This window comes from Paramisgurnus dabryanus, chromosome 22 (assembly GCF_030506205.2).
Source record: "Paramisgurnus dabryanus chromosome 22, PD_genome_1.1, whole genome shotgun sequence".
In the NCBI taxonomy this organism is placed as follows: Eukaryota; Metazoa; Chordata; class Actinopteri; order Cypriniformes; family Cobitidae; genus Paramisgurnus; species Paramisgurnus dabryanus.
In genome coordinates this window covers 1,588,593-1,602,179 of record NC_133358.1, presented here as the reverse complement: position 1 = coordinate 1,602,179, position 13,587 = coordinate 1,588,593, and the positions used below count along the sequence as shown (strand labels likewise).

The window sequence follows — 13,587 nt, the reverse complement described above, 5'->3', positions numbered from 1 at the left end:
GCGAAATCCGATGTAAACAATAGACTATACATCTATATTTCATGGATTATACGGAATTTGTGGACAAAAATGGTCATTGGATGATTCACACATTTGAAACAGACTGGATTCGACTTGTGATCCCCACAAAGGTAAAAAGTTCTGTTCATTTTTCATCCAGACTTCTCTGTCACAAAATACTACACATGATGCTAGAACATTCTGTATCTCAAAACGGCTTTACAGGGGGTATGGCTTAGCTAAATGAGATGTAAATGAGCCCTATTGTCTCTCCAGCAAGGGAAAAGTGTTAACTTTTCATCAAAGCAAAGAAATGCAAACGAAGTGCTGCATGGGGTGTAAAAAGCTCTTCTCGGTGCTCTTTGGATGCAAGGGATAATTATAATCAATTTATAAGAAAAATTCAAGGCACTCAAATGGTGTAGAAATAGTTAAAAAGCCTTTATTCCACATGGCTTAATATTTAAAAACAGGTGACAAATACACCTACGCGTTGCGGCTAACAAGCCTTCGTCAGGGTGTAACAAACACGTGCAAACACAAGTTCATTTGAACGGCAGTCAATTAGTCCAATAGCGATGACCTGGTCGCGATATGTAAGGGAGCCTAAAGAGAGAAAGTTAAATGTAACCCACACACCAAAGACATAGCCAATACAATACTCATCAAAACACCATATAGAGAGAAAAAAAAATTCAAAATTATATAAAATCTACAGTTCAATAATGTCCAACTCGAAATACAAAGTATTATTATTCCATACATCTCAAAAAATATATCACAAAAAAGGTACAAAGTCCAATTCTCCATTTAAACCTGGAAATGTTGTTGCTTTCAACGTATATATCCAAAAGGACTCTCTTTGTAAAAGACTTTTAACCCTATCTCCTCCTCTTGTCATTCTAGGAACATGTTCTATGCCGATAATCTTTAATGTGCTCGGACTACCATGATTTGCATTTTTATAATGTTGAGCCATTGGGTAAAGCGGATTACAAACTCTAATTGCATTTTTATGTTCTGATAATCTGATCCTTAATTTCCTCGTAGTCATCCCTATGTAGAAGCAACCACACGGGCATTCCAACCTAGACACCACAAACGAGGTATTGCAATTAACTCTTTCACCGCCAGCGTTTTTAAAAAAAGTTGCCAGCCAGCGCCAGCGTTTTTCATGATTTTCACCAAAGTTTAATGCCTTCCAGAAAATGTTCTTCTTTAAATATATAAACATACAATATACCAAATGAAAGAACAGACCCTCTGCTTTAAAAAAAAAAAAAAACAGTTTCTTCCTACCTTCAGTGGTTCTTTTGTAATCAGCTTTTGAATATGGGTAGGTTTCTGCAAAAACACCACATTTTGAGCAAAAAGCAGAGATAATTCCATTTTTGTGACAGACTTTTCATAGAGATCATATTCAGAGCGATCTTTAAAACAGACACGGACATGCAGCCGCTTGCCATAGCGCAATACTTCCGGGTTTAAAAAGTTGCGGAAGGGCGCCACCTGGTGGATAATAGCGGTATTGCGGAAATACGGAAAATCTCGTCATTGCGGGGAAGCGTTTTCTCTTAATTGACGAGATATCTCGTCAATGGCGGTGAAAGAGTTAATGAATGATCTTATTTTAAATTCAACTCCTAATGTTACATCTTTAAACATATTCATCTTCAACATATTATCACAATGATTGCAGTTGCCACATTTGTAATTTCCTAGAATGACAAGAGGAGGAGATAGAGTTAAAAGGCTCTTACAAAGAGAGTCCTTTTGGATATATACGTTGAAAGCAACAACATTTCCAGGTTTAATTTTTGAGATATATGTGTGGAATAATAATACTTTGTATTTCGAGTTGGACATTATTAAACTGTAGATTTTATATAATTTTGAATTTTTTTTCTCTCTATATGGTGTTTTGATGAGTATTGTATTGGCTATGTCTTTGGTGTGTGGGTTACATTGAGCTTTCTCTCTTTATGCTCCCTTACATATCGCGACCAGGTGATCGCTATTAGACTAATTGACTGCCGTTCAAATGAACTTGTGTTTGCATGTGTTTGTTACACCCTGACAAAAGGCTTGTTAGCCGCAACGCGTAGGTGTATTTGTCACCTGTTTTTAAATATTAAGCCATGTGAAATAAAGGCTTTTTAACTATTTCTACACCATTCGAGTGCCTTGGATTTTTCTTATAAAGTGTTAACTTTTCTTTCTCAAATTTCTCGGCATTCTCTTTCTTGAATGTGTTATCTTCAAATGGCCACAACTTCTCCAAATCTTTTCAGATTTCCATGTTTTACACATCGTTGGAAAGCTTAGAAACTGCACTTTCAGAATCTGTGAATAACTCAAAATGCCCCAGACTTGTGTCACTACTTTCCGTGACTGGTCACATATAGTATGATGTTAAGTTCACTTAAAGTTGTAGCATAAAACTAGTACTTTAGTAGTTTACTGAGATTGCTTTAAATGAGGACTTGCCAGTTGTCATGAATCTGGCTGAATCCCTTGTATATTAACTTTCGTTTTGAACTCCATTTCCCATAATCCCCCATACCTGATTACTCTGACACCTGAAACTCATTGGACAGCCTATATAAACTCCCTGGAAACATTCAGTCAGTGCAAAGTCTTGATTAGTCCTGGCTGTCATCTCTAAGCCTGCCTGCCTGCACACACTGTAAAAAAAATCTTTGTTCAAATTGTTCTTCCAACAAAGATAATCAAGTAAATTGAACAAAGACTTTTTTTTGAAGGGTTCGATTTATTATTATGTGTTTACTGAATGAAATAAGCAGTAAGCTGAACAAACAATTAAAAAAACAATAGTCTGAATGTTTCCCAGCATGCATTGCGACATGTTCACTTCTTTTGTTAATATTTACTAAAAAAGATGACTGTTTAAAGGTTTGCTGCCTTTATTTATGTTGTTAATGTTAGTTATATGTTGTATTTAGGGTTATTTTGAAAGAATGATGTTTGTTCATTGTTACCATGAATGAGAACTGTGTGTTCAGTGTAGAGGGCGGCAGAGTCTTTATCTGTTTTACCCTGTTCAGTTTTTTTTTGCCTGCCCTGACTGTTTCATGACTACAAAATTTGTCTGCCCTACATTGCTGTGTTTGCTGTTGTTTAACCTTGGCTGTTGGAATATGAGTGTGTTTAATAAAACCCTGCAAGTGGATCCTTAGTGTCAAAGTGCTTCATTACATAAGCAGCACACAATTAGTAACCTACTAGTTTACTAAGAGTACACTAATAGAACACTTGCATGTGCACTTGAAGTATAAGTCTAGCAAACTACTAGTATAATATTAGTATAACCATCCTTTTGGCAACATCTGTTAAATTCTATTCTTCCTACTTGGACAAGCGCAAACTTTCATCATTGCCCAACAATCCTCACACCCAAGCATTTGGCCTTTTCTGTCTCTCATGTGCCTCCATTAATAAAGAACTCTGGGACAGAAAAAATCCTAGAGATGTACAGACTGGCTGCTTTGAGGTTTCAGAAATTTGTGCTTTAAAAAAAACATATGTACAAACTTAGTATGACCAGGAGTAGTTACAAAAATCACCAAAATGTAAAAAAAACAATGTTAAGGCTGGGTGATATATTGTATCGATTGTCAGATTTACAAATTTGGCGGAATGTCAGTAACCAAACAGATCTTACCCCTTATTGTCATAGTATGTTTTCTCCTATGGCAGTAAATGGGGCATGATATCTGATTGGTTACTGACATTCTTCCAAAAAGATCTTTCTTTGTGTTTAGGAGAACAAAGACATAATAATGCATAATAATGGAGAAAACTGCTGATGTAGATGATGAATATTGTGCAGCTGTAGTATACACGTTTGGAAAAATCTAAGAGTGAGTAAATTACAGACTTTTTATTTTGAAATTAAACTATCCCTTTAAGATCTTTGTCTTGATTGGAAACAAATACATGGACTTACTGGTCTCCTTTAGAAGAGAAATACATTTCCTGGCTTGAATAGGCCTCCACACTCCACACAGCTGCCAGATCTGACTCCTTAAGAAATCTGAAATCTTCTGGGGTCTCCACTCCAAATGACTTTAAAGTGTCCTCAAGAGATTTTTTTGTTGTGATTGGGATGTCAGGTAATACAGCATCAATGGCTTTCCTGATGTTTAAAATGTTGGCTCTGATTCACCCATTTCTGAAAAGCAACCAAAATAATAATTAATATAAACAAAACAATTAAGAAAATGCACATCAACAATCATGTTCACTGTGACATCACACTGTACATTCATGGAATGACCCTTTTTCATTCATCATATATGATGGTAGATGATATAAATCTGCCAGGTCATTGATTTTTTTATACAATGTATTATTTCAGTCTGATTTTTAAATTCATGCAAATGGTATGGAGGAATAAACTTCGCTACATACTTTCTCAGCAGAAAATGAACAACCTTATCTTTTATGAGAATAAGTGCAAGTTCTCCAAAGTCTATTGAGCCCATATTAATTGTCACAAGGAACTGGCCTTTTTTGTATAACGTACCCATGTACATTTCTTCGTCTGAGACTTTGGTATTGTTCTCTGTAAATCCAAACTGCCTCACTGCATCTTTAACCCTCTGGGGTCTAAAGGGTTTTTAGGGCCCTGGGTAAGTTTTGACATGCACTGACATTTGTGCTTTTTTCAGTTGCTTTAAAACATATTAATGGCAAAAGTCTTATAACACTGTGTTCAGCACAAACTGGGCTACAATATTATATAATCAACATGTATGTACATGTTTGTATTTTTAAGAGAAAAATGTTTATGCGTGGTTTTTGAAAAAGCAAAATATTTAAGTCACTGATATAACACCACAAAACTCATTCTAAACATGTTTTCCCAAGACTTTTCAAAATAGGATCTAGTAGTCTAGAGTTTTTTCTTCAAAATGATGTGAAAATCATATGGCCTACTCAATCACATAAAGCAATACATTGATTTACAATTTCTAAGACACTTTTGCTTGGGAAAGGCTGTATGAGTGGAGGCGGGAAAGCTCCTGAATAATCAGTGATTGACAGCTGAGAGACAAAAGAGTTGAATAATGAGCCACATAATGAGCCTTGTGGGGATGTTCAACAGGAATGTAACTTTCTCTGTAGTAAAACCATGATAAGGTTTACTTTTCAATATAATGTAAACACACACACACACATTATATATATATATATATTTCTATTGAAATATTTTCTATTAATTTCACAAATATAAGTTACCTTTTAAAAACATAGTAGCCTAATCATGGTAAAGATACTGTTTGGCCTTCGTAAAATGAACACACTTCAACACAGGGTTAGTGTTTGGTTGGCCAGCGAGAGGTTGACTTTTGTGCAGTAAAAAGCTCAAAAGAACAACTGCCTATCGTTGTCTGGACTCTTATTTGTGTTTTTGTAATCATTATAGTAGAAACACAACAAGGGACACGCGTGATAAACTTATCAATGTTTGTTTACAGCCGCTGCCATTACCTCACGTGTTGATCATGAAAGCAGTGAATGTGTGCACATGCGAGTGATACTGTGTTTAATAAACTTGCTGTGCGGAGATATGTGCTTAGACGCAACTAAATAAGCATTGTACTGTTTGCAATCGCGTATTTTATAAGAATACCAAAAAGCGCGTCGAGTTTCCTGACTCGTGGATTTGTGTATGTGCATTCCCATCGCGTGATGTGTTTGACGGAAGAACAAAGAAAACACTCGCGTCTGGAGATACTGATACACATAAGCAAGTAAATAAGGATTTAGATGTCATGTTTGATGCACTCGGATGAAACAACTCAGCATAACAAGGAATAGAGAGACTGGGTTGAGGATTGCGTATCCATTGACTGCAGGAGGCACGAGTCATGCATATGGATGTTTCTTCTCATTCACTTCAATGGCGCGGGGGTGTGGCGATCCGATCTCATTACAGATAATGAGGTAACTGGCGAAATACGGTACTTCTCCTCCTTCTCATACAGTTTACACCGAATGACAATATCTGTTTTCAATATCACTTACATCATTTAAAAGTAGACATTCCAAGCATTATGTAGACATTTATCTTTTGTTTCTACGACAAGTATTCGTTAAGTTACAGTTAATTTTTCTGACGCGTTTCTGAAAGGACTTCACTGAGGGAAAGAGAACAAAATGCGCATCATGTTTATTTTCTTAATTTTGCGAAAAGCACAACATTCTGTTTTTATTGGGAGTGGACAGAAAAAAACTAGACACTTTAACGTTTTAAATGATGTATAAATCATGTCTGTATGTCAAAAATCAGCAGAGTAATTTAAGTCTCTTTGCGGAGTGATTGAAAAATAAAGAGTTTGCGGCGCCCGCGCCACCGTCGACCCCAGAGTGTTAACAGAATCACCATACAGATCTGGGTAAAATGCAGTGTTGTTTTTTTTAACCCTCAAACTTAGATCATACATTGACCCTTCTGACAGATAGGCCTTGGTACATTTGATGCCTTTCAGAGTGAGTGGAGCACAGCTTTGTGACTTTTTTAAAGTTCCTAGCACATCTCTTAGGGTGTTTTCACATATACACTGTTTAGGTCGGCCCAAATGACGTTTCGCTCAGAGTACGGTGCGTTTGGGTCAGTGTGAACACAACAGCCGCACTCGGGTGCGCACTAAACAGCCGCTCCGAGACCGCTCTAAACAGGTGGTCTCGGAGCGGCTGTTGCCGTACTCTGGGGCGACCCACCTGTGGTGTGAACACTGCCGGACCTTGGGCCGACCCAAATACAGGAAGTTCTTCACATGTCACTGGACTTCCGTCGTGACGTGAGCCGGATGTTGTATTGAGGGAAACAACAACAAACATGGCAGGGAGTAGCAATCGTGGGCAATCTTGGTCCGCTGCTGAGATTCGCTGTCTACTGGATATTTGGGCCGATGATTTTATTAATGCACAGCTGTCTTCCACCCACAAAAACAGTGATGTTTACGGGGTGTTTAGCAAACGGCTCCGTGAGAAAGGGTTTAATAGGACGGTTGCGCAATGCCGCATTAAAGCAAAAAAACTTCGCGCCGACTACATCAAAATACGCGATGCACTCAATAAAACTGGAAGTGATGGGACAGAAAAAGAAAAATTTCCCTGGTTTGACGAACTGCACCAAATACTTGGTACGAAACCCATCGTTGACCCAGTGGATGTGGTGGAGTCCATTGATAGTCCTGCTTCCTCCACTGTTAGCACAACTGACCTCTCGCCCACTGACACGAGTTTTGATGGTAAGTGAAAAACTTTTTTGTCCTGCATATAGTAGCAAATGTTGACAGGCGGAGATGTTGTGTACAAATAACTGCATTAGATTTTCTTTTTGTATTAATATGCTGTAAGTAACAGTGTTATTTCAATACACAGGGGGGAATAGCTCATCCAGTAACGTTACCACTGATGCCCTAAACACTCCCTCTGAGGCAGATGTGTCTGCTGCTCCATGTGCAGAGAGCAGTGATAATTCATCTGAGCGTGGAAAAGGAGAGAGACTGCCTATACCCGGAGCTCGGGCCCGGAAAAGAAAAGTCAAATCATCCAGCACTGATAGTGAATATATGACAGAACTGAAAAGGGTGATGGAGGACATACATTCTGCTGAACAGCGGCAGGAGAGTCATTTTGAGAGGATGCTTAAGGTATTTATCTGAATTTAGCATGTTCTGTGTCTTGTATTTTCAATATCTTCCCTAATCAGTGGCACACACACACACACACACACACACACACACACACACACACACACACACACACACACACACACACACACACACACACATTTACTACAGAGCAGTTTCTATTGCATTCCTCTGTTTACCTTCTTCATTTATGTGATGTACACACCCCATTCCTCCCTTGCACAATATATTAAAGGCTTATGTTATGATATAGGCACAACTAGATGCTGAGGAGAATCGGTTCCGGGAAATGCAAGCACAGCAACAGGCCACAACCCAGATGTTCTTCCAGTTAATGGGCAATATTGCAAGTGCTTTGAATCCAGCTCAGCCCCAAACCTCATCAGTACCACCCTGGACCACCACACCTCTACCAACAGCACCACCCAGGGCCTGGTCCGTGCCTCATCAGTATCAGCAGCCACAACCTAGTGTCCAGCCACCTGCGATTCCTTCATATCCACATCACAGAGGGGATGAACATACCAGCACTGCCTCATTCCTACATGACCTAAATTGTCAAGGGGACTATAGCAGCCTCTAGGGTGTTTGGGCAAAAAGTCATTAGCATTGTTTAAATTGCATAATATTGCAATTTACATTTGTTCAGTATTTTGTTAAGGCCCTGTTCTTGGCCTATGTGTGAGCAGAATAGCCTATGCAGATTTTGTGGATGTTTACTTTTATTTATTTTACATTTATTTGTTACATTTTTACATTTACAGAGATTTATAATATTCAAGAAACTCTGTACAAATGTTTATTTTTGATTATACAGATTTTTTCAGAAGAAAACATTTACGAAATCTACCACACTGTAAAACCTTATAAGTTAACTCAACTCAAACCATTTGAGGAAACTGGTTGCCTTAAACAATTTTACTTTAAAAACACATACATATGAGTACTGTGAACTTAAATATAAGTGCATATTTGCATATGACTCAATATATTTATGTTCACTATACTCAAATGTATGTGTTTTACAACTTAAATGGTTAATCAGTTTCCTCAAATGGTTTGAGTTGAGTTAACTTTGTAGGTTTTACAGTGCAGAAAACATTGTTCAGATGTGGCAATGTTGCATGTCACAGATTTAAAAGGCAAAAATAAACTATTTACAGCTAAATCAAAGATGTATCCTCTCTTTTTTCAAACACAAAACAGGGTCCTCTTTTGAAAAATGATAAATTTACAAAAACACAAACAAATAAAAATATACAAATCAGAGATGTCAACAGATACCAAACAAAAATGTGGCACTGGACAATGTTGCTTGTGAGGTGCATTTACATGGTAGAAAAGTATCTACACAGTGCATTTCTAATGTTAATTTGTTGCATTGGCCCATGATGCTCTGGCAGATGAACCTCTCTGTCCTCAACAGCTGTTTCACAGTATTGCTCGATATATTCATCATTGTTTTCCACGCAGTAATTATGTAACACACAGCAGGCAGACACTATTCGGCTGATAAAAGTTATGTGGGTTTCATTTACTTTTAGGAGACAGCGCCAGCGCCCTTTGAGGTGCCCAAAGGCACGCTCAACTGTCATCCGGGTTTGACTCAATCTGTGGTTGAAGTTGAGTTGCTGTGGTGTTACCCCTGGTCCCTCTGGGTAAGGTTTCATCAGCCAGGTTAAAAGAGGGTAGGCTGAGTCACCCAAGAGAAGAAGAGGCACGTCGACCCCCTCAAATCTTTCAGTCCAGCTGGGGAAAAGGGTGCCCTCACTGCCACGCTGAAACAAAGATGAAAGGGCAAAAACACGAGCATCGTGTACCTTCCCTGGTCGGCCAACATTAATATCCCAAAATTTCATATTATGGTCAACCACACCCTGTAAAATAATCGAGTAGTCGCCCTTTCGATTATAATAATCAGCTGAGTTCTCATGTGGAGCTGTGATCTTTATGTGGGACCCATCAATTGCACCGACAACCTGAGGAAATCGCCATTTATCTCTATAACCTTGGATTATTTGCCTAAACTCTGCTGCAGTGGGATGTTTTATGTACTGCGGCTTCATGACAACATTGATCGCAGTCACAACCTCTTGGGTGATCAAGCAGCATGTGGATAGCCCAACACCAAATAGCTGCCCAATCGACCTGTAGTCTTGGTTTGTGGCTAGTCTCCAGATACAAATTGCCACCCGAGCCTCTACAGGTACTGCCCTTCGGTATGTTGTATTCTGCCGTGTCAGCCAGGGCCGTAGAGTGTCACACAGCTGATCAAAGGTCTGTCTGTGCATTCTGAAGTGTTTGTACCATTCCTCAGGTGTACAGGTTGTGCAGATGTTTAGCCACCAATTACTACTGCGTGGAAATGTCCATATGCTCCTGCAAAACACAGGTAAGCGGATAAGCCAATCAGTTTTGATAGGTTAAAGGGATAGTTTATACAATAATATGAAAATTCTGTCATCATTTACTAATCTGTTCTAAACGTGAATGAGTTTTTAATTTTATTTTGATGAACACAAAAGAAGATATGATTAATGATGGTAAGCACACAGTTGATGATACCCATTGAATTACATCTTATGTATTTTCCTACTATGGAAGTAAATGGTTACAATCAGCTGTGTGTTTACCATCATTTATTAAAATATCTTCTTTTGAATTAATCTGAAAAACAGAAACTCATACGTTGGTAACAACATGGGGATGAGAAAATGATGACTGAATATATATTTTTGGGTGAATTATCCCTTTAATATAGGGTGGTGGAGTTGAGTTTACAAACACTATTGTACTTGTACTGTGCAGAATGTTTATTGCTACACAATGTATGTATATCATATTTAAAATTACACATATAAAAACATGTAACATTTATGATATTACAAAACTATTATAAGGATAAAATATGCTACCCATAATGTATGGAATATGATAAATATAGCCTACTAAATACATTATCTTATCTATCAAAAAGGGCACTTCAGTGACTTCACAAATTACACAAATATAGTTAAAAAAAAAACGTAATAGTTATAGCTTTATTTTTTATCAATACCATGGCCGTAACCTACCTGGCATTTCGGGATCGTGGTCTGACGAAGCACATGAGGGTACGTCTTCTCCTGAGTCGTAACATTTGGCATTGCGTCCTGTAATGCATCAGCACGTTCCTCTCCCGACGGGTCTCATTTTCAAACTGAACAATTTGCCAAAAGTTTGATAAACAAATTATATAAAAACTAATAGCCAGCGCCAGGGTCAACAGACGTGCTTTGTTTATCTCCATCTCGCTAGCTTACGCGTGTCAGGCTGGTTGTCATGGAAAAGTGGGGGGATGGTCATGAGGGTCAGAGCTGTCAGAGACCAATGACAGCACTGACAGTTGTCACATGGTGTAAGGTGCGGCGTTTCGAGTACGGTAAAAACAACATATGTGAACACGGACCGCACTAACTGAAAAATGATACAATGTATTTTGGTGCGCTCCGAGGCCGCACCAAGGTGCGCACCAACATATGTGAAAACAACCTTAAAGTAACTTTGCTTACTCTCAAAGCGCATTGTCCACAACTTGATCAAAGGACCAAACACAGGTAGTGTCGCAAATAGTGATGCTTAGGCTTTAGTCTGTGTCCTGGAAAGAGACAGAATCTACTAGCAAGACATTCTTGGATAATAACATCAAAGTATGCAACCTCTAGCAATGATACTTTCTGCGCACACATCATCTCCAAAATGTCTTTTAGCTGAAGGGTCAACTGCCAAACATCATCCATGGGCTCTTTCACCTTGTCACACATGATCACAGGAAGAAGTCTTATGAAATTCCTGATCCGAATAGCCTGACCAGAAAGCTTTAGTCCATTGTAGTTCACTGCGCATAGCTTAATGAATGCATCAGAGGCACTGTATTTAAATTGCTTAATGCGTCTATTCAGAATTTAATAATTGAACCACTTTTTCTGCTTGATGAAATACTTCAGGAAAAGAGCTAAATCATAGGAAAGGATACCCTCAAAAATGTCATGGCCTAAACAAGGTGGCAGACCAGGCATGCGAGCATGAAAGTAATTTATCGAATAAAAAATTGACTCAGATGTTATAACTTCATTTTGTTGTCCCTCAGACTGTTAAATGTCTATTTTCTGTGAATTTACACATACTATGAGACCCCAAATTGTCCCCTGCAATGCATAAAACAGTCCCTTTAACTTTTTCCTCTGCCACGGTTATTCCACTGTCTTCCAGGTCTTTTAAGTCTGCAATTAGCCTTGAGAAAACTTTGTCATGTCCAAAGTGTTTGAAGTCTTTGTCTCGACACAGCATTACAAGATCAACTCTTTCCAACTCAACCGTCTTTCGAAGGAGATGTTAAACCAAGGTCCTGACTCTCTGTGGTCGTTAAAAATCCCAGGATGTCATTCGAAAAAGAGTAGGGGTGTGCCCCAGCATCCTGGACAAAACTTGCCCATTGGCCTACTAATCATCCCCTTATACCAGTGGTCTCAAACTCCCGGCTCGCGGGCCATTTGCGGCCCGCCCTCCCCCTTTCTGCGGCCCGCAGCACCTTTCAACAATATAACATAATCTGGCCCGCAGAAAGATTTTTATTCACTTTGTTTCATATTCATTTGATTTTTAATTTAAATGTTTAAGGGTTCGTTCACGTGTCGCGTCTAACAATTCAATTTTTATTTATATAGCGCTTTTCACAATTGTTAATTGTTGCAAAGCAGCTTTACATGAGTAGATGTAGAGGAGAACACAGAAAATCAATAGATAGTATAAGAAGTAGAATATAGTGGCTAAGGTTAAACCATACAAGCAAGCGTATTAATAATGTCACGTATACAGTAAAGTGCTAAATTAAGCCAAAGTTGGCTGACTCTCCCTGGGACTAAAAAACCCCCTAGGAGAAAACTCGGTGGGAAAAAACTCATAGAAGGACAAAAACCCTTGGGAGAAGTTAATATATATTTATATATATAGACACGGTAGGGATAGGAAGCGTGTAAGCGGATTTAACTAGTTCAGCCGGTGGTCGTTGGTCGCGCATCGGCTGGGCATCACGCTGAAGGACAGCCAGTAGATCAGTGGTGCGATGACCTTCACAGCAACAGGAACTGGGTCTGTTTGTCTCATTGTCCTCAGGGTCGAGGACGAGACAGGGAGACAAATACAGAATTCTATTAGCGTAGGGGCCATTCGCATGTAATGCAAGTGTCATACATTATAGTGGTTTAATTCAGCTCGGTTCCAGACAGGCTAACTATTGCGGCAAGAGTAAATTACCCATATGAGGTATGTGAGTGCTTTGTTCTAGACAAAATAACTACTGCGGGAAAAGTACATTTACTGGACATTCTATATGAATGCTTTGTTAAAGAAGAATATCTTAAGTTTAGATTTTAATTGCTCAACTGTGTCTGATACCCGAAAATTTTTTGGTAAATCATTCCAGAGCTTAGGGGCCAAGTAGGAAAAGGATCTACCACCTTTAGACACTTTTGATATTCTAGGGATAATTAAGTAACAAGAATTTTGTGATCGCAGTGTACGTGGTGGATTGTATTCTGATAGTAGTTCTTTAATATACGAGGGTGCTAGACCATTTAAGGCTTTGTAGGTGATTAGTAATATTTTAAATTGTATGCGATATTTAACTGGTAGAGATGCCAGAATTGGACTAATGTGGTCAAACTTTTTAGATCGAGTAAGCACTCTTGCGGCGGCGTTTTGAACCAGCTGTAGCTTTGCTGATTTGCATTGCATCCCCCGAGTAACGAGTTACAATAGTCTATTCTAGAGGTCATTAAAGCATGGATAAGCTTTTCTGCATCTGATGCAGACAGCATATGGCGTATTTTTGAGATATTTCTAAGAGGGAAGAATGCTGTGC

At 38.6% G+C, this 13,587-nt stretch overlaps 2 protein-coding genes across 2 annotated transcripts; one reads left to right on the top strand and one right to left on the bottom strand.

The window, feature by feature from the left end:
* The first annotated feature begins 6,573 nt into the window (after positions 1-6,573).
* On the top strand, positions 6,574-8,534 carry LOC135777797 (uncharacterized). The gene is made up of 3 exons (XM_065288017.1): positions 6,574-7,280; positions 7,414-7,685; positions 7,939-8,534. Exons 1-3 carry the CDS (start codon positions 6,866-6,868, stop codon positions 8,266-8,268), a joined length of 1,017 nt encoding a protein of 338 aa, XP_065144089.1. The 5' UTR covers positions 6,574-6,865; the 3' UTR covers positions 8,269-8,534.
* A 479-nt stretch (positions 8,535-9,013) lies between these two features.
* LOC135777773 (uncharacterized) lies at positions 9,014-9,976 on the bottom strand. Its single transcript, XM_065288006.1, has one exon. It carries the CDS (start codon positions 9,974-9,976, stop codon positions 9,014-9,016), a length of 963 nt encoding a protein of 320 aa, XP_065144078.1.
* Positions 9,977-13,587: the final 3,611 nt, after the last annotated feature.

Excerpts from the sequence above, each read along its gene's own strand:
- LOC135777797 (XM_065288017.1), top strand. The coding sequence starts at position 6,866 with ATGGCAGGGAGTAGCAATCGTGGGCAATCTTGGTCCGCTGCTGAGATT. Across the intron at positions 7,281-7,413 it reads CACTGACACGAGTTTTGATG|GGGGGAATAGCTCATCCAGT; the intron begins GTAAGTGAAAAA and ends TTCAATACACAG. Across the intron at positions 7,686-7,938 it reads ATTTTGAGAGGATGCTTAAG|GCACAACTAGATGCTGAGGA; the intron begins GTATTTATCTGA and ends GTTATGATATAG.
- LOC135777773 (XM_065288006.1), bottom strand. The coding sequence starts at position 9,976 with ATGCACAGACAGACCTTTGATCAGCTGTGTGACACTCTACGGCCCTGG.